Genomic DNA, 20465 nt, shown 5'->3' on the forward strand with positions numbered 1-20465 from the left:
CTGTCAGTGATATTATCCTGATTCCAATTCTGAATCTGATGTGCTGGTCCTGATGAAGGGTCTCGGGCTGAAGTAACAACTGTTGATTCCCCTGTGTTGCCTGAACTGTTGAGTTTCTCTGGCCTCAAGCTTCCCAATGCTCTAGATCCCTGCTGGTTTTTGCAATATTGTATGCCCTCTCTTTTGCTGTTATATTGTCTTTGACGTCCCTTTGTCAGTCATGGTCGCCTGATGCTCCGCTTAGACACAGCGACTAAACGTCATAGGAGGCAATTGGAGCAGAGTGAGGTGGGCAGTGCTGAAATGAAAGCATCCTTGATGCCGGAGGTGATCTGGATCCCAAAATGTGGAACAGCACTGCCTAGATTTTGGACCAATCGAGTTGCAGATCCCAAGAGAGAACAGGGGATGTTTGAATTTTAATCCTTAGTTTCCCCACCAAACACCAAGGCTTATTGACAGGATTGGTTGGTGCTTAGGGATGGCAATACGTGGTACAGGGATAAGAGCTTCAGTGGTGATGGTGAGTGTAAGGAAGCTTGGCTAGGATGAAGGGCACACTCTAGATGGGGGTGAGTATACTTGGACAGGACAGTTCCCTAAAGATAGGTTTGTCACCTTGAGCTTGGCTTAATGAACCCTACCCACAAAAAGTTCTTTAAAAACACCTGCTTGATAGATCCAGCAGTTCCCACCTTTTCTTATCCTGTCAGATTTCTCCAGACCTAGAATCTGTAGCTCTGAGATGTCAGGGGTGAGGTTTTTTTTTTAACGCAGAGGGTGGTGAATGCATGGAATGGGCTGCCAGCAATGGTGGTGGAGGCGGATACGATAGGGTCTTTTAAGAAATTCCTGGATAGGTACATGGAGCTTAAAAAAAATAGAGGGATATTTCTGTGGGCTGACAGACCTGTATTGTGCTGTAGGTTTTCTATGTTTCTAAAAACATAGAAAAGTTGTTAAAAATTAGGCACACTGTTTCTCGAAGAGGCTTTAATGATTAACCCATTCCCTAGGAGCAGGTCAGTCAGCTCTTGTCGTACCACCCCAGAGCAGCACGCCAGTGTAGCAGTTAACATAAGGTTCTACAGTGCCACCACTGGGTTCAATTCCCCGTGACCTCGAGGGTTTCCTTCGAGTGCTCCAGTCACCTCCCACGTCCCAAAAGCGTATGGGTTAGTAAACTGCAGTGTGCTAGGTTTGTGCTGGTTTATTTTCACTGACCTATGTCCTGAAATGTGTTGTTTTGTGGTAGTGGAATGCTTATGAGTCTTCAGGCTCCTGTACCTCCTGCCAATGGTAGTAATGAGGAGAAGGCGTGTCCTGGCTGGTGGGGGTCCTCACTGACGGATGTCATCTTTTTGAGGCATCACCTTTCGAAGATGTCCTTATTGCTGGGGAGTAGTGGGTTCATGTGTTTTCAGAAAGAAACTCAAAATGTGAGCAGGAATCTGTGATACATTGATTTTCTTTTTAAACAGAAATAGGCCATTGAAAGGAAGACTGTGTCATGGTCACTTACGAAATGAATGATCTTCGGAATCTAGACCATAAATTAGTTCCAAGTTAAAGTGGCAGCACGGGAAGCAGATATGCAAGACTTTCAGGGGAAGGGGAGGGGAGAGGCACTGTCTCCATTGAGAACAAACCCATGAAGATAATGGACTTCTAGTTGTCAAGGCCTCCAGTGACTGAATTGAAATATTGGCTTTATTTTTCTCACCAGGCTACGGTGAAATTGAGTTGCTTTAAAGCAGCCATGAGCAGTGAGGTTCTGGTAAAGGCTTTCACAATACATGAAAACAAGACTTTGGAGCACACCCATAAAGTGGAAGGTGAGTTGAACGACAGCAGGCGGTATCATTGTTATTCCTTTCAAAGGTGTGAACCAGAAATGAGGAGGTGGGCTTCAATAGGAATAGAAGGGGGGGGGTGGTGAGAGGAATGAGCCTGTTACCCACCCATTTTCTAGGCCGTGCCTGACCTGAGCTCTATTTAGCTCACTAATTACAGGATGGTGGGGTTTCAGATGGTGGCTATTCCATCAAGCATAGGGGGCCAGGGAGGGAATGGAAAGGAAGCACTGTGAACTGTGAATATCATTGGTTCCAGAGGACTGAAAAACTGCAAGTGCCACTCCGCTTTTTTTAAAAGGGAGAAAAGCAGAAGAAAGGGAATTATAGGCCAGTTAGCCTGACTTCAGTGGTTGGAAAGAAGTTGGAGTCTCTTATTAAGGATGAGGTTTCTGAGTACTTGGAGTTATATGATACAATAGGCCAAAGTCAGCATGGTTTTCTCAAGGTGAAACATTGTCTGACAAATCTGTTGGAATTTTTTGAGGAAATAACAAGCAGGATAGACAAAGGAGAGTCATTGGATGTTGTTTATTTGGATTTTCAGAAGGCACGTGGCCAAGTGGTTAAGGCGCTCGTCTAGTGATCTCAAGGTCGCTAGTTCGAGCCTCAGCTGTGCCAGTGTGTTTGTGCCCTTGAGCAAGGCACTTAATCACAAATCGCTCTAGTGTCTGTGCGAGGAGTGGTGCCCCACACAGACTTCCAATCTGCGCCTTTGAAAATGCCCGACACAGACCTCTCATTGTCTGAGTCGATGTTCCCTCCCTCCCTTCAGAAGGCCTTTGACAATATGCCACACATGAGGTTGCTTAACATAATAAAAGCCCATTGTGTTACAGGAGAGATACTAGTACAGATAGAAGATTGGCTGACTGGCAGGAGGTAAAGAGCGGGAATAAAGGGTGCCATTTCTGGTTGGCTTCTGGTGACCAGTGGTGTGCCACAGGGGTCAGTGTTAGGACCAGTTCTTTTCATGTTGTATGTCAATGATTTGGATGAAGGAATTGATAACTTTGTGGCCAAGTTCACAGATGATACTAAGATTGGTGGAGGGGCAAGTAGTGTTGAGGAAGTAGAGAGGCTACAGATTAGAACGGGCAAAGAGATGGCAGATGGAATACAGTGTTAGGAAGTGTAAGGCCTTACACCTTGGTGAAAGGAATAAAAAAACATAGAAACATAGAAATCTACAGCACATTACAGGCCCTTCGGCCCACAATGTTGTGCCAACCATGTAACCTACTCCAGAAACTGCCTAGTATTTCCCTACCGCATCGCCCTCTATTTTTCTAAGCTCCATGTACCTATCTAAGAGTCTCTTAAAAGACCCTATTGTACCTGCACCCATCACTCTCTGTGTGAAAAACTTACCCCTTACATCCCCCTTGTACCTAATTCCAAGCACCTTAAAACTATGCCCCCTCGTGTTAGCCATGTCAGCCCTGGGAAAAAGCCTCTGGCTATCCACATGATCAATGCCCCTCATCGTCTTATAGACCTTTATCAAGTCACCTCTCATCCTCTGTCGCTCCAAGGAGAAAAGGCCAAGTTCACTCAACCTATTCTCATAAGGCACGCTCTCCAATCTTGACAACATCCTTGTAAGTCTCCTCTGCACTCTCTCTACAGTGTCCACATCCTTTTAGTAATGAGGTGACCAGAACTGAACACAGTACTCTAAGTGGGGTCTAACTAAGGTCTTATTTAGCTGTAACATTACCTCACGGCTCTTGAACTCAATCCCACAGTTGATGAATGCCAAAACATCATACGTCTTCTTAACAACACTTTCAACCTGCACAGCAGATTTGAGTGTCCTATGGATATGGACCCCAAGATCTCAATGATCCTCCATCCTGCCAAGTGTTGTACCATTAATATTATGTTCTGCTTTCAAATTTGACCTACCGAGATTAACCACTTCACACTTAATTGGGTTGAACTCCATCTGCCACTGCTTAGCCCAGTTCTGCATCCTATCCATGTCGCGCTGTAACCCTTCAGACTATCCACAATGTTCCCAACTTTTGTGCCATCAGCAAACTTACTAACTCATTCTTTTACTTCTTCAGCCAGGTCATTTATAAAAATCACAAAGAGGAGGGGTCCCAGAACAGATTCCTGAGGCACACCACTGGTCACTGTCCTCCATGTAGAATATGACCAGTCTACAACCACTCTTTGCCTTCTGTGGGCAAGCTAATTCTGGATTCACAAAGCAAAGTCTCCTTGGATCCCACGCTTCATTATTTTCCGAATGAGCCTCGCATGGGGAACCTTATCAAATGCCTTACTGAAATCCAGATACACTACATCTACTGTTCTACCTTCATCAATGTGTTTTGTTACATCCTCAAAGAATTCAATCAGATTTGTAAGGCATGACCTGCCCTTGACAAAGCCATGCTGACTACCCCTAATCGGATTATGCCTCAGCAAATGCTCATAAATCCTACCTCTCTGGATCTTCTCCAACAACTTGTCCACCATTGAAGTAAGACTCACTGTTCTATAATTTCCTGAGTTATCTCAACTCTCTTTCTTGAACAAGGGAACAATGGTTTCAACCTTCCAATCCCCTGGTACTTCTCCTGTCCTTATTGATGATGCAAAGATTATCGCCAGAGGCTCTACATTCTCCTTCCTTGCTTCCCACGGTAGCCTGGGGTATATTTCGTACGGTCCTGGGGACTTATCTGACTTAATACCTTTCAAAACTTCCAGCACCTTTCTTAATGTCTATACAATCAAGTCTTTCAGTCTGCTATAAGTAATTCCCACAATTGCTAAGGTCCTTTTCACTGGTGAATACTGAAGTAAAGTATTTATTAAGTAACTCCAGTACCTCCTCCGACTCCATGCTCGTTTCCACTATCGCACCTGATCAGTCCTATTCTCACACAGCTCATCCTTTTGCTCTTCACATACTTGTAGAATGCCTTGGGGTTTTCTTTAATCCTGCTTGCCAAGGATTTCATTCTTGACCTCCTTCCTGGCACCCTTGTAATTTTCTAGATCTCCAATAGTACCTAGTTTCTTGAACCTTTCATATGCTTTTCTTTTTATCTTGACTAGATTTTCTACATCCGTTGTACACCATAGTTCTTTTACCCTACCATCCTTTCCCTGCCGCAATGGAACATACCTGTGCAGAAAGTCATGCAAATGTTCCCTGAACATTAACCACATTTCTGCCCTGCATTTCCCTGAGAACATCTGCTCCCAATTTAATTTCCCAAGTTCCTGCCTAATAGCATCATATTTCCCCCTACCCCAATTAAATGTTTTCCCAAATTGTCTGCTCCTGTCCCTCTCCAGCACAATGGTGAAGGAGATAGAATTGTGATCACTACCTCCAAAATGTTCTCCCACTGAGAGACCTGACACCTGACCAGGTTCAGTTCCCAATACCAGATCAAGTACAGCCTCTCCTCTTGTAGGCTTATCTACACATTGTGTCAGGAAACCTTCCTGCACACACCTAACAAACTCCACCCCATCTAAACCCCTTGCTTTGAGGAGATGCCGGTCAATATTAAGAGAGTTAAAATCACCCATCACAACAACCCTATCATTATTGCACCATTCCAGAATCTGTCTCCCTATGTGCTCCTCGATATCCCTGTTACTATTGGGGGGGGGGGTGCTTTAAAAAACACCCAGTAAAGCTATTGCCCCTTTCCTGTTTCTGACTTCCACCTACACTGACTCAGTAGGCAATCCCACCATGACTTCCTCCTTTTCTGCAGCTGTGATTCTATCCCTGATCAGCAGTGCCACTCCCCCTCCTCTTTTGCCTCCCTCCCTGTCCTTTTTGAAACATCTAAATCTCAGCACACTCAGCAGCCATTCCTGCCCCTGGGACATCCAAGTCTCTGTAATGGCGACAACATCATAGTTCCACGTATTGATCCATGCTCTAAGTTCATCCACCTTGCTTATTATACTTCTTGCATTAAAACAGACACATCTCAAACCATCAGGCTGAGTGCATCTTTGGTCTATCATCTGCCTATCCTCCCTCATAAACACCCTACAAGCTGTCTCTACTTGTGCACCAACCACCCCATCCTTTGCCTCTTCACTTCCGTTCCCACCCCACTGCAAATCTAGTTTAAACCCTCCCCAATACCATTAGCAAACACCCCTCCCAGGATATTGGTTCCCCTCCAGTCAATGGGCAACCCATCCCACTTGTACAGGTCACCCCCTCCCCAGAAAAGGTTCCAATGATGGACGAACTTGAACCACTGTCCCCTGCACCAGTTCCTCAGCCACTCATTCTCGTCTGCGCTGTCTTCCTGTTCTGACCTTCCCTAGCTCTTTGCACCAGGAGTAATCTGGAGGTTACCACCTTGGAGGTCCTGCTCTTCAGCTTCCTTCCTAACTCCCTAAACTTACTGCGCAGGACCTCTACCCCTCTCCTGTCTGTGTCATCGGTACCAACATGTACCACAGTCTCTGGCTTCTCACCCTCCCCTTCAAGAGTATTCTGCAACCCCTCAGAGAGATCCTGGGCCCTAGCACCCAGGAGGCAACACACTATCCTGGCATCTCTTTTGCTGCAGCAGAATCTATCTCTCCCCCTACGATTATTGCCGCATCCCCCTCAGCTGTATCCAAAGGGGTATACCCGTTGCTCAGGGGAATGGCCACAGGGGTACCCTGTGCTGATGCCCTCCTTCCTTCCTTCTCTGGCTAAAGGCATAGATTATTTTCTAAACGGGGAGAAACTGTAAAAATCAGAGGCGCAAAGGGACTTGGGAGTCCTCATGCAGGATTCCCTGAAGATTAACTTGCAGGTTGAGCTGGTGGTGAGGCAAGGAAATGCACTCATTTCATGAGGACTAGAATAGAAAAACAAAGGTGTTATGCTGAGGCTTTATAAGGCATTGGTCAGACCACACCTGGACTATTGTGAGTAGTTTTGGCACCCTGACCTAAGAAAAGATGTGCTGGCATTGGAGAGGGTCTAGAGGAGGTTCACATGAGTTATTCCAGGACTGAAAGGCTTTTCGTATGAGGAGCGATTGATGGCTCTGGACCTGTACTCATTGGAGCTGAGAAGAAAGGGGGGGATCTCATTGAAACCTATCAAATATTTTAAGGCCTGGACAGAGTGGATGTAAAGAGCATGTTTCCTTTTGTGAGGGAGTCTAGAACCAGAGGGCACAGCTTCAGGCTTGAGCGGCATCCATTTAGAACAGAGATGAGGAAAAATTTCTATAGCCAGACAGATGAAACCGTGGATTTCATTACCACAGACTGCTGTGCAGTCCAAGTCATTGGGTATACTTAAGGTGGAAGTTAATAGGTGCTTGATTGATCAGGACGTTAAAGATTACAGGGAGAAGGCAGGGTTGAGAAGGATAATAAGTCAGCCATGATAGAATGGTGGAACAGACTTGATGGGCCAAATGGCCTAATTATGCTCCTATATGCTATGGTCTTAGCCAACCATTTGGGTGGTGAGATAAAGGGTAGACTGTTTGTTCGTGGAATAATTCTCCTCATCTTTAGAACAGAGGAGACTGAGGGAAAACTTCATTGTGTTGTATAAAGTTTGAGGGGGTTTGGGCAAAGGAAATAAGAAGGAAGTGTTTCCTTAACAGATGTAAAGAAAGCATAAAACGGTGAGGGGAAAAGTGAGGGAAAACATTTTCACACAGAGTGTGGTGGGAAGGGTGGTAGCAGAAGAAACCCTTGCCAGATTTGGGTGGCATGTGGATGTGCACTTGAAGAGCCAAGAATACAGTGTTACAAACCCAGTGCTAGAAAGTGAACAACACACACGAAACGCTGGAGGAACTCAGCAGGCCAGGCAGCATCAATGGAAAAAAGTACAGTCGGCGTTTCGGGCTGAAATCCTTCGGCAGGACTCACCAGTATGTTAGAATAAATCAACATGAGACAGTCCTTAATGAAGCTCCTGCCTTCTGCCAAGTATCTGCACCATCATTTTGAGGTACTACCATAAAAGGATGTCAACAGGAACCAGGCACTGAATCGTTAGCATTTTACTCTGCTGGAAAGGCAAATTATTTCAGTAAAACAAAACCACTTGAAGTTACTTGTTGTTAATTTAAGAGAAAATGGTGTGAAATGGAGCTCAAAGCTCCCAAAAATCCTGTGAGTTTCCTTTAAGAAACTCCCAGATCCACTGCTTTTTCCACCACTTCATAATGTTTTTTTTTAAAAGAGGATCAGTGCAGAATAGACCTTGTAGCCCTTTGAACTGCACCACCCAGCAATCCCCAATTTAATCCTAGCCTAATTACGGGACAATTTACAATTGCCCTACCAGCCTGCGGACTGTGGAATGAAGCTGAATCACCTGGAGGAAAGCCAGGTCATGGGGAGAATGTACAAACTCCTTACAGAAAGCAGCTAGAATTGAACCCTGGTCACTGGTACTGTGAAGTGTTGTGCTAACTACTAGACTTCCATGTCTGGCTAAAGTGAAGTATAGCTTGAAAAGAGTTATAAATGTACACAGGACTTTGGGAACTAGTCTACAGTGGGCTCTAGTTAATGGGGCCATTCATTAATCAGGGCAGACATTTATTTGGAACAACTCTTAAAGAATGAAAACTGATCGAGAAAATTGCTGGGATTTATTTAGGACACTGTGCAGGTGACTGTTGCTGAATAGGTTCTAACTAGTGTCAGTTGTGTGCACTTGTGTGGCCATTAGACACTACATCCTGATTACAGCAATCAGTTTTTACATAGCATCAGTTGCACGTGCTTGTGTTGAAAAAGCAGTGACTTTTGTCACTGATAGATGACGAGAAGTAAGCAGTAAGACAATTTGAAATGGATTTGATCACTGTGGTTTCAAGCATTCAGGTTTACAGATGCTGGAAACAGCCAGTATTAAAAGTAAGACTATTTCACTACTTCAACAAGTTAGGACTACAAAGAGTTTGAAGGGGTCAACAATCATCTTGAATGTTACAAAGAAAATAAAGATTTGGAAGATGCAATCATCGACAGCATCATGTGTAAACAGGTCTATTATCTGCACTAGGTGCCTGTAATGATTTTGTTCATTGCATACACTGGATGAATTTCTCCTATGGTAACTAGAAGGAACTAATACACAGTTTTATGGTCCTGTAGTTCTAATTTGTTCTGTATTTCATTTAAATACCTAATTTGTTACTGTTTGGCTTTTTTATACAGTACTATGCTATGCAACAGTCTTAGAAACATATAGGTATATAGCTAGGGTGCCTAACATATTTGTACAGTACGGTATTGACTAAATGCTTACCAATGTTAACAAAAACTTAAAACTCATGGATATTGCTGTTTCAAGGGCAAATAAAAAGGGATGGACATAGATGGCTTTCCACCATGTGCTTCAAATCAATTGAAAATTAACTACTCAGGAAATGATATATAAAAGTTTACAGTGCTGTGCAAAACTCTTAGTCAACCTAGCTGTATATACAGTATGTGCCCCAGTTCTGCACAGTACTGCACTTTTTAAGTATTTCCATGAAACTTTGGCTAATTGGGGCAGCTGCTTAACTGGGCCAAAATGTATTGGTGCTGATGTGTCCTGATGAACCGGAATCCACTCTATTAGTTTCTATGGAGATGGGGAAAGAGTTCATGTGACAGATGGACAGTAGTTCTCCCTCTGTTTCTTCAAGACTGTATCTGCTAGTATAGAAATTCCTAATGATTCTGTTGTGTTTCTGTTTACAGATTGCACTCGGAAAGATTTTCAAGAGAACATTGAATGGTGCAAAGGTAAGAGAGAACAGAGTTACCAGTGATGTGAAAATGATGAAGGAAATTGTACTGGAAATAAAAATTTAATTTTATAAATGATAACAAGTCATTTCTAAAGTTATGTGGAACATCCAGGGAAAGTGAGCAAAAAAAAAATCAGAATACAGAATAATATACCTAATGCTTTCTGGGAACTGTACAAGGTTGTAACAATAGTCTTCATATCTGTTATGTCTTCATATCTGTTATGCCTTCAACATAGTGATGGCAGCACAAATGAAGTTTTCTCATATCAAACTTCTTATTTCTTGCATGACAGTCCCAGAAATAAATATGACATTGGAAGAAGAGCTGCAAAGGGCTGTTTTTAACATACCACAGAATTACGACACAAGGTTCATGTATAATGTTTCACCATCCTTTGAGAGCAAAAACCCACTGGATTTGATCAGATTGGTAAGTAGCATTTGAAATTATTGTGGGTGTGTTGGTTTGTAATGTGATTTGTGCAGTATAAAGACTTGCTAAATATCAATTTTCCTGCCATTTTTGCCGAGAATTGATAGCTAGTCCTCATATATACCATGAAACTGAGTACTTACTCACGCTGCTGGCACGCTTATGATGAACCAAGAGAAGAGGTTTGATGTAAATAGCAGTTGCTCCTGATAGTCGCTGTTGAAAGTACAGTATATCTTCCTACCAGTTGAGCAATCTCTTCTCAAACTAACCTTGGGACGCTCACAATGGCAATGCAGAAATTAGTAGGCCAAAGTGCTTTACAGCTTACCAGACATTATTGAGATAATTCATCCATTCTACTTTAAGTTTGAGATAGATGTCTGAATTACAAATGGTCAACTTTGAATTTTGGAGGTTTCAAGCTGGATGCTGAAACGTGATGGTGGTGTCTGAAAAGAGGATGCTGTCCAAGTTGCATGCCATCTTGGTCAATGTCTCCCATCCACTACATAATGTACTGGTTGGGCACAGGAGTACATTCAGCCAGAGACTCATTCCACCGAGATGCAACACAGAGCGTCATAGGAAGTCATTCCTGCCTGTGGCCATCAAACTTTACAACTCCTCCCTTGGAGGGTCAGACACCCTGAGCCAATAGGCTGGTCCTGGACTTATTTCCTGGCATAATTTACATATTACTATTAACTATTTATGGTTTTATTACTATTTATTATTTATGGTGCAACTGTAACAAAAAACAATTTCCCCCAGGATCAATAAAGTATGACTATGACTATGAAAGTGTTCCCTAAATTTTAGTTAAGATACCTCGCCCTTGAAATCAAGGCCTGCATAATAGACAGATTTAGTTTTTGTTGTGTAATTTTATTTCTTTCCCTGGGTAACCCGAGGTTTAACCTAATTGTAATAATAAATTGACAGCAAACGTGACCTACCATTAGTCTGTATTACAGAAAGCCAAAGTTCAAATTATATTCCAACTGGGGTATTTAGTTACTTACGTAGTCCACTAAGGAAAACTCCTAGGGGCAAGAATTTTGTACCTTTGGGAAACAGACTCGAGTGAGGAATGTGTGGTGGTCTCATTAGTTATAAATACATAATTAATAAGTGATTACTACAGAATTTCATTGAGGGTGAAATTAATTTTGAGCATAAGAACATAAGAAATAGGAGCAGGAGTAGGCCATCTGGCCCATCGAGTCTGCTCTGCCATTCAATAAGATCATGTCTGATCTGTCCATGGACTCATCTCCAACTACCTGCCTTTTCCCCATAACCTTTAATTCCCCTTACTATGCAAAAATCTATCCAAACTTGTCTTAGATATATTTATTGAGGTAGCCTCCACCGCTTCATTAGGCAGAGAATTCCAGATTCACCACTCTCTGGGAAAAGCAGTTCCTCATCATCTCCATCCTAAATCTACTCCCCCGAATCTTGAGGCTATGTCCCTTAGTTCTAGTCTCATCTCCCAGTGGAGACAACTTTCCTGCCTCCATCTCATCTATCCCTTTCATAATTTTATATGTTTCTATAAGATCTCTCGTGCTTTTGAATTCCAGTGTGTTCAATCCCAGGTGACTCAATCTCTGCTCACAGTCTAACCCCCTCATCTCTGGAATCAACCTGGTGAACCTCTTCTGCACAGGCTCCAAAGCCAGTATATCCTTCCTCAAGTATGGAGACCAGAACTGCACACAGTACTCCAGGTGCAGCCTCACCAGTACCCTGTACAGTTGCAGCATAACCTCCCTGCTCTTAAATTCAATCCCACTAACAATGAAGGCCAACATTCCATTTGCCTTTTGGATAGCCTGCTGTACCTGCAAACCAACCTTTTGTGATTCATGCACAAGCACTCCCAAGTCCCTCTGCACAGCAGCATACTGCAATCTTTTACCATTTAAACAATAATCTGCTCTTTCATTTTTCCTTCCAAAGTGGGTGATTTTGCATTTACCAACATTATACTCCATCTGCCAGACCCTTGCCCACTCACGTAACCTATCTATATCTCTCTGCAGACTCTCCGTATCTTCTGCACAATTTGCTTTTCCACTCAATTTAGTATCATCAGCAAACTTAGATACCCTATATTCGGTCCTCTCTTCCAGATCATTAATGTATATTGTGAACAGTTGCAGGCCCATCACCGACCCCTACGGCCCATCGCTCACCGCTGATTGCCAACCAGAGTAACACCCATGTATCCCAACTCCCTGATTTCTATTAGTTAACCAATCCTCTGTCCATGCTGATACATCACCCCCAACCCTATACATCCCTATCTTATGGATAAGTCTTTTATGCAGCACTTTACCACATTTCCACAAGAAGTCAGCTATAATATTTAAAAAATCAGGCAGGTTGTCGATCTGCTATTCAAGGTGCCATTACCTGTTTAGTTAGTTGGACATTACTACCATCAGGGAGAAGCTATAAGAGCCTGAAGGCGCACACTCAACATTTTAGGAACAGCTTCCCCCACCGTCATCAGATTTCTGATTGATCCAAGGACTCTATCATTCTATTTTGCTCTCTTTATTTATTTATTTTATATTTTTTATTATTTATTGTTTGTTATAACCTATGTATTTCATTGTACTTTTGCTGCAAAACAGCAAATTTGATGACATATATCAGTGATAATAAAACTAATTCTGATTCTGCTCTTTTACGGATGACAAAATATGTGTTATTTTAAAGTTGTTAAATGAAGTAATTGTTCTTCTTTCTGTTTGGCTAGAACATGACCAATATATATCTCAACTTCTCGGATATTGTCCCATGTTTGTGTATGGAGGTATGTGTCTTCTAAGATCTACATAAGGATTTAAGACATATATTACTGAAAGATACTGCTGAAGAATGTCATCATCGCAGGTCGAACCAGTTTCTATTGCCATTTCCTCATTGTCCATGAGCATGTTGTGGTGAGCCACATTCTAGAAGCAGCCCTTCTGCTGATGGTACTGCTACAGTGCTTTTTCGGTATAAAGTTTCAGCAATTAGACTCAGCAACAAAGGTATATTTATGTCACAATGATGTTGACTTGGATGTGTTCTTGTGTGCCTGCTGCCCTTGTTCCCCTTGTGGATTTGGGTACTTCTATCACAGTAGCCTAATGCAGTGTATTGTACACACTGGAGGGAATGAATACTCAGGACAGAGTCGAAGATGCAAATCAAGTGGGTTGCTTTGTCCTGGGTGATGATGACCTTCCTAAATGTTGCACTAATCTGGAAAAATGGAGAGCATTTCATTTTACTCCTGACATGTCATAGAGTTATAGAACATTACAGCACATAAATGGGCCCTTTGGCCCATCTAGTCTGTGCTGAACCATTGATCTGCCTAGTCCCATTGACTTGCACCCAGACCATAGTCCTCCATACCCCTTCCATCCATGTACCTACCAAATTTCTCTTAAATATTGAAATTGAACCCATGGTATCCACCACTTCCACTGGCAGTTTGTTCCACACTCACACTCTCTGTGAGTGAACAAGTTTCCCCTCATGTCCCCTTTAAGAATTTCATCTTTCACCTTTAACCCTCATGGCCTCTATTTGTAGTCACACCCAACCTGAGTGGAATAAACCTGCTTGCATTTACCTTATCTATACCCCTCGTAAGTTTGTATATACCTATATCTTGTAGATGTTGGGAAAACTTTGGGATGTACTGTATAGTGGTGAGTCCCTCAACAGGAGATGCCCAACTCCCTCGCCACTATAATTATATGGCTGGTCTATTTGAGTTTCTGGCCAATGTTGACATCCAGTACGTTGATGCTGGGAAACTCAGCAATGGTATTCCCATTAAATGTCAAGGGCAGGTGCTAGTTTGTCTCTTATCGGCATGAATATTACTTGCCCATTGATGAATGTTGTTTACTGAATGCAATTGAACCTTATGCATTCTTCAGAGACTGATGGGTAAGCTGTCCTCGTTGGCACCATTTAACCTCCCCAGTATGTCTTTGTTCTGTGAGAGGAAACTGGAGCAGCGGTAGAAACCCACACAGTCCACAGGGAGGGTTTCAAGAGACTCCTTACAGAGGACACCAGGATTGAACTGCAAACTCTGACACACTGAGCTGGAAAAGCATCATGCAAGCCACTAGGCAACTGTGGCACCCCACTTTCTTGGGGAAATGTTAGATCATACACCAGTGGTACTTTTGTAAGAAGTGGTTATGTAAACATTCACTTGATAACCGCGATTAACAACATATGTTTTCCAACAGTTGCAGCATCTTGGGATAATATTTTCACTGTGTTAGAATGACCCAACATGCAAAAGATTGAAATTATGTGTTCGCCTTCACTGATATAAATAAAAAACAAATAAATGGAAAAAAATCAAAAACTAATCCCTGCAAGCAATACAAATGCTACAATTGTCACTTCAACTTCCTCACCTAAAGGCCCTAAAGAGTTCTTCCAGGTGAGGCAATTCACCTGCAAGTCGGTCGGAGTCATCTACTATATCCAGTGCTCCCAGTGCGGCCTCCTGTACACCAAGGAGACCTGATGTAGATTGGGGGACTGCTTTATCGAGCACCTTTGCATCATCTGCCACAACAGGCCTGATTTCCCAATGGCTACCCATTTTAATTCTTCTTCCCATTCCACCCGGTTGGTGTATGGTCTCTTCTACTGCCACGTTGTGGCCACTGTCATGTCGAAGGAGCAAAACCTCATATTCTGTCTGGGTAGCCTCCAACCAGATAGCAAGAACATCGACTTCTCCAGTATTTCCCCCCACCACCCCTTTCCCTCTTCTTCTATTCCCCACTCTGGCCTCTTACCCCTTCTTCTCATTTGCCTATCACTTTCCTCTGGTGCCCATCTTCTTTCCCTTTCTCCCATGCTCCACTTTCCTCTCCGATCAGATTCCTTCTTCAGTCCTTTACCTCTTCCACCTATCACCTCCCAGCTTCTCACTTCATCCCCCCTCACCCTCCTACCTTCCCTCCCCACCCTCCTACCTTACCCCCCACCCTCCTACCTTCCTCCTCACCTGGCTTCACCCATCACCTGCTAGCTTGTTCTGCTTCCCCTCCCCTTAACTTATTCATTCAGGCACCTTGCCCTTGCCTTTCCAGTGCTGATGAAGAGTCTCAGCCAGAAACGTTGACTGTTTATCATTTGCATCGATGCTGCCTGACCTGCTGAGTTCCTCCAGCATTTTGTGTGTGTTTCCCTGGATTTCCCACATTTGCAGAATTCCTCAGCTTTATGATTACTAATCAGCTGTTTACTTTCTTTGTTAACTTGCTTCGGTTGCAGCTTTATTATATTTATTCGGGATGGAGGAAGTATTATATTCCAAAGAACTGAAATCACAGTTCGATCTTAAAGGGAGCCACAGACTGTATGTGACAACTGTGATTCATTATTGAATTTGCTAACACATTTCCCTTGGGTTTAATAGACGTGGTCTGCAACAATAGAAGATGCCAGAAGACGTAAAACATGCCCGTTTACAAAGAGTGAGTTTGAGTCCTTTCGTCTTTAACTGTCTTCGCATCATTGCATCGATTTATATTCATTATAAGAATCTACTTTGCCAACATTGTTGCTCCTTTTGTAATTTGTTATTGTTTAAAGTGATACAAAAGGAAGAGTGCTCATAATTTTTCAGAAACAAAAATTTATTAATTTCAATTAACAACACGATTTCACTGATTTGCTCTTCACTCTGAGCCACACAGAATATGATGACAGGAACCACCCAAAGGCATCATCTCTCTAAAAGTATGGTGAATAGATTAATTCCCAGGGGCTCAATTCGGGTCATAGTGAATAGGTATGCACCTTTTCCATCAGCGATACAGTCCTATCTCTTTGTGCACCTATCTATGGCTGTTATCTCTCTGGAATCCCGCATTCTAAACTAAAATCCAAGCATACCCATGAAGGGATTATGACCATAAGATAGAGAAACATAGAAAACCTACAGCACAATACAAGCCCATTGGCCCACAATGCTGTGCCGAACATGTACAAACTTAGAAATTACCTAAGGTTACCCATAGCCCTCTATTTTTCTAAGCTCCATGTACCTATCCAGGAGTCTCTTAAAAGACCCTATAGTACCTGCCTCCACCAACGTTGCCAGCAGCCCATTCCACGCACTCACCACTATCTGCGTAAAAAAAAAAATTACCTCTGACATCTCCTCTGTACCTACTTCCAGCAGCTTAAAACTGTGTCCTTTCATGTCAGCCATTTCAGCCCTGGAGAAAAGCCTCTGACTATCCACATGATCAATGACTCTCATCTTGTACACCTCCATCAGGTCACCTCTCATCCTCCGCCGCTCCAAGGAGAAAAGGCTGAGGTCACTCAACCTATTCTCATAAGGCATGCTCCCCAATCCAGGCCACATCCTTGTAAATCTCCTCTGCACCCTTTCTATAGTTTCCACATCCTTCCTATAGTGAGATGATCAGAAATGAGTACAGTAGTCCAAGTGGGATCTGACCAGGGTCCTATATAGCTGTAACATTACATCTCAGAATTTAAGCTCAATACCATGGTTGATGAAGGTCAATGTACCATATGCCATTGTAACCACAGAGTCAACCTACGCAACAGCTTTGAGTGTTCTGTGGACTTGGACCCCAAGTTCCCTCTGATCCTCCAAACTGCCAAGTCTTGCCATTAATACCATATTCTGCCATCATATTTGACCTACCAAAATGAACCACCTCACACTTATCTGGGTTGAACTCCATCTGTCACTTCGCAGCCCAGTTTTGCATTCTATCGATGTCCTGCTGTAACCTCTGACAGCCCCCCACACTATCCACAACACCCCCAACCTTTGTGTCATTAGCAAATTTACTAACCCATCCCTTCACTTCCTCATTCAGGTCATTTATAAATATCATGAAGAGAAGGGGTCCCAGAACAGATCCCTGAGGCACACCACTGGTCACTGACCTCCATGCAGAATATGACCCGTCTACAACCACTCTTTGCCTTCTGTGAGCAAGCCAATTCTGGATCCACAAAGCAAGGTCCCCTTAGACCCCATGCCTCCTTGCTTTCTCAATAAGCCTTGCATGGGGTACCTTATCAAATGCCTTGCTGAAATCCATATACACTACATCTACTGCTCTACCTTCATCAATGTGTTTAGTCACAACGTCAAAAAATTCAATCAGGCTCTTAAGGCATGACCTACCTTTGACAAAGCCATGCTGACTATTCCTAATCATATTATGCTTCTCCAGATGTTCATAAATACTGCCTCTCAGGATCTTCTCCATCAGCTTACCAACCACTGAGGTAAGACTCACTGGTCTATAATTTCCTGGGCTACCTCTACACCTTTTCTTGAATAAGGGAACAACATCCGCAACCCTCCAATTCTCTGGAACCTCTCCTGTCCCCATTGATGTTGCAAAGATCATTGCCAGAGTCTCAGCAATCTCCTCCCTCACCTCCCACAGTAGCCTGGAGTACATTTCGTCCGGTCCCAGTGACTTATCCAACTTGATGCTTTCCAAAAGCTCCAGCACATCCTCTTTCTTAATGTCTATATGCTCAATCTTTTCAATTTGTTGTAAGTCATCCCTACAATCACCAAGATCCTTTTCCGCAGTGAATACTGAAGCAAAATATTTATTAAGTGCCTCTGCTATTTCCGCCGGTTCCATACACACTTTTCCACTGTCACACTTGATTGGTCCTTTTCTCTGAAGTCTTATCCTCTTGCTCTTCACATACTTGGGGTTTTCCTTAATCCTGCTCGCCAAGGCCTTCTCATGGCCCCTTCTGGCTCTCCTAATTTCATTCTTAAACTCCTTCCTGCTAGCCCTATAATCTTCTAGAGCTCTATCATTACCTAGTTTTTTGAACCTTTCGTAAGCTTTTCTTTTCTTCTTGACTGGATTTTCAACAGCCTTTTTACAACACGGTTCCTGTACCCTACCATCCTTTCCCTGTCTCATTGGAACGTACCTACTCAGAACCCCACGCAAATATCCCCTGAACATTTGCCACATTTTTGCCGTACATTTCCCAGAAAACATTGTTCCCAATTTATGCTTCCTAATTCCTGCCTGATAGCTTCATATTTCCCCTTACTCCAATTAAACACTTTCCTAACTTGTCTGTTCCTATCCCTCTCCAACGCTATGGTAAAGGAGATAGAATTGTGATCACTATCTCCAAAATGCTTTCCCACTAAGAGATCTGACACCTGACCAGGTTCATTTCCCAATACCAGATCAAGTACAGCCTCTCCTCTTGTTGGCTTTTCTGCATATTGTGTCAGGAAACCTTCCTGAACACACCTAACAAACTCCACCCCATCTAAACCCCTTGCTCTAGGGAGATGCCAATTAATATTTGGGAAACTAAAATCTCCTACCATGACAACCCTGTTATTATTACACCTTTACAGAGTCTGTCTCCCTATCTGCTCCTCAATGTCCCTGTAACTATTGGGTGGTCTATAAAAAACACCCAGTAGAGTTATTGACCCCTTCCTGTTTCTAACTTCCACCCACAGAGACTCTGTAGACAATCCCTCCATGACTTCCTCCTTTTCTGCAGCTGTGTCACTATCTCTGATCAGCAGTGCCACGCCCCCAGCTCTTTTGCCTCCCTCCCTGTCAGTTCTGAAACACCTAAAGCCTGGCACTCTAAGTAACCATTCTTGCCTCTGAACCATCTAAGTCTGTAATGGCCACAACATCATAGCTCCAAGTACTGATCCACGCTCTAAGCTCATCCGCTTTGTTCATGATGCTTCTTGCATTAAAATAGACACATCTCAGCCATCGGTCTGAGCACATCCCTTCTCTATCACCTGCCTATCCTCCCTCTCGCACTGTCTCCAAGCTTTCTCTATGTGTGAGCCAACAGCCCCTTCCTCCGTCTCTTCAGTTTGGTCCCCACCCCAGCAATTCTTGTTTAAACTCTCCCCAATTGCCTTAGCAAACCTCCCTGCCAGGATATTGGTCCCCCTCGGATTCAAGTGCAACCCAATCTTTTTGTACAGGTCATGTCTGCCCCAAAAGAGGTCCCAATGATGCAGAAATCTGAATCCCTGCCCCCTCTCCAATCCCTCAGCCACACATTCATCCTCCACCTCACTCTATTCCTATACTCACTGTAGCATAGCACAGGCAGTAATCATAAAGTTACTACCTTTGAGGTCCTGCTTCTCAACTTCCTTCCTAACTCCCTGTCGTCTGTTTTCAGGACCTCCTCCCTTTTCCTACCTATGTCGTTGGTACCATATGTACCATGACCTCTGGCTGTTCACCTTCCCACTTCAGGATATCGTGGACTGATCAGAAACATCCTGGACCCTGGTACCTGGGAGGCAAACTACCATCCGTGTTTCTTTCCTGCGTCCATAGAGTCACATGTCTGACCCCCTAACTATAGAGTCCCCTATCACTGCTGCCATCCTCTTCCTTTCCCTACCCTTCTGAGCCACAGGGCCAGACTCTGTGCCAGAGGCACAGCCACTGTCACTTCCCCCAGGAAGGCCCCCCCCCCACCAACAGTACCCAAACAGGAGTAGTTATTGTTAAGGGGGACAGCCACAGGGATAGAACATAGAACATAGAATAGTACAGCACAGTACAGGCCCTTCGGCCCACAATGTTGTGCCGACCCTCAATCCCTGCCTCCCATATAAGCCCCCACCTTAGATTCCTCCATCATCTCTAGTATCTGCCTCTTGCCATAAGAACAGAATTAGGCCATTCAGCTCATTGAGTCTGCTGTATCATTCCATCATGGCTGATTTATTAACCCTCTCAACCCTGTTCCCCTTTCTTCTCCCCTTAACCATTAATATTACTAAACAAGAACATCTCAAACTCTGCTTTAAATATACTCAATGACTTGCCCTCCACAGGCATGAACAATCTGGAGTGCTGAAGTGCTTTTTCCCAATCAAAGTACAGACCACACTATTTCCATTTTTGTTGAGCATCACTGTCTGTGGAAACAATGGCCACCTCAGTCGATGATGCAACAATTGGTCATCTAATGAATGTCAATTCAATGGCAGGCATCACTAACAACTAATTCAAGGAAGTTTGGGAATATTACTATTTTCTTGTCGGTCTGAGATTTCTGCTCCACTTTTGATCCAGTCATCTAACCAATTTTACCATCAGTCTTTATTAAAGTGGTGAAACGTTGTAAGCGGGGCGGGGCAAGGAGATCTTCCTGGTTTCCCAACACATCATCTCTCAATCTTAATCAAATTATCTGGTCATTTTCACATTGCTGTTCATGGAAGCTTGTTTTGTGCCGAGTGACCTCGGTGTGTCCCACGTTATATTGCGTGCCAGACATACCAGGTAGGCTAATTGGCCATTGTAAATTGCGTTGTTATTAGAT

The 20465-nt window shown here is 43.4% G+C and overlaps 1 protein-coding gene across 4 annotated transcripts in view; it reads left to right on the top strand.

The window, feature by feature from the left end:
• LOC140211240 (interleukin-17 receptor C-like) overlaps positions 1-20465 on the top strand; it is a 102354-nt gene that overhangs the window by 36179 nt on the left and 45710 nt on the right. For all 4 annotated transcript variants that reach the window (XM_072280882.1, XM_072280883.1, XM_072280885.1 and 1 more), the window contains 5 exons: positions 1727-1835; positions 9570-9614; positions 9916-10052; positions 12829-12885; positions 15523-15580. In XM_072280882.1, the coding sequence (XP_072136983.1) occupies positions 1727-1835; positions 9570-9614; positions 9916-10052; positions 12829-12885; positions 15523-15580 (406 nt within the window). The remainder of the gene's footprint in view (positions 1-1726; positions 1836-9569; positions 9615-9915; positions 10053-12828; positions 12886-15522; positions 15581-20465) is intronic.

Source organism: Mobula birostris, chromosome 16, assembly GCF_030028105.1.
Source record: "Mobula birostris isolate sMobBir1 chromosome 16, sMobBir1.hap1, whole genome shotgun sequence".
In the NCBI taxonomy this organism is placed as follows: Eukaryota; Metazoa; Chordata; class Chondrichthyes; order Myliobatiformes; family Myliobatidae; genus Mobula; species Mobula birostris.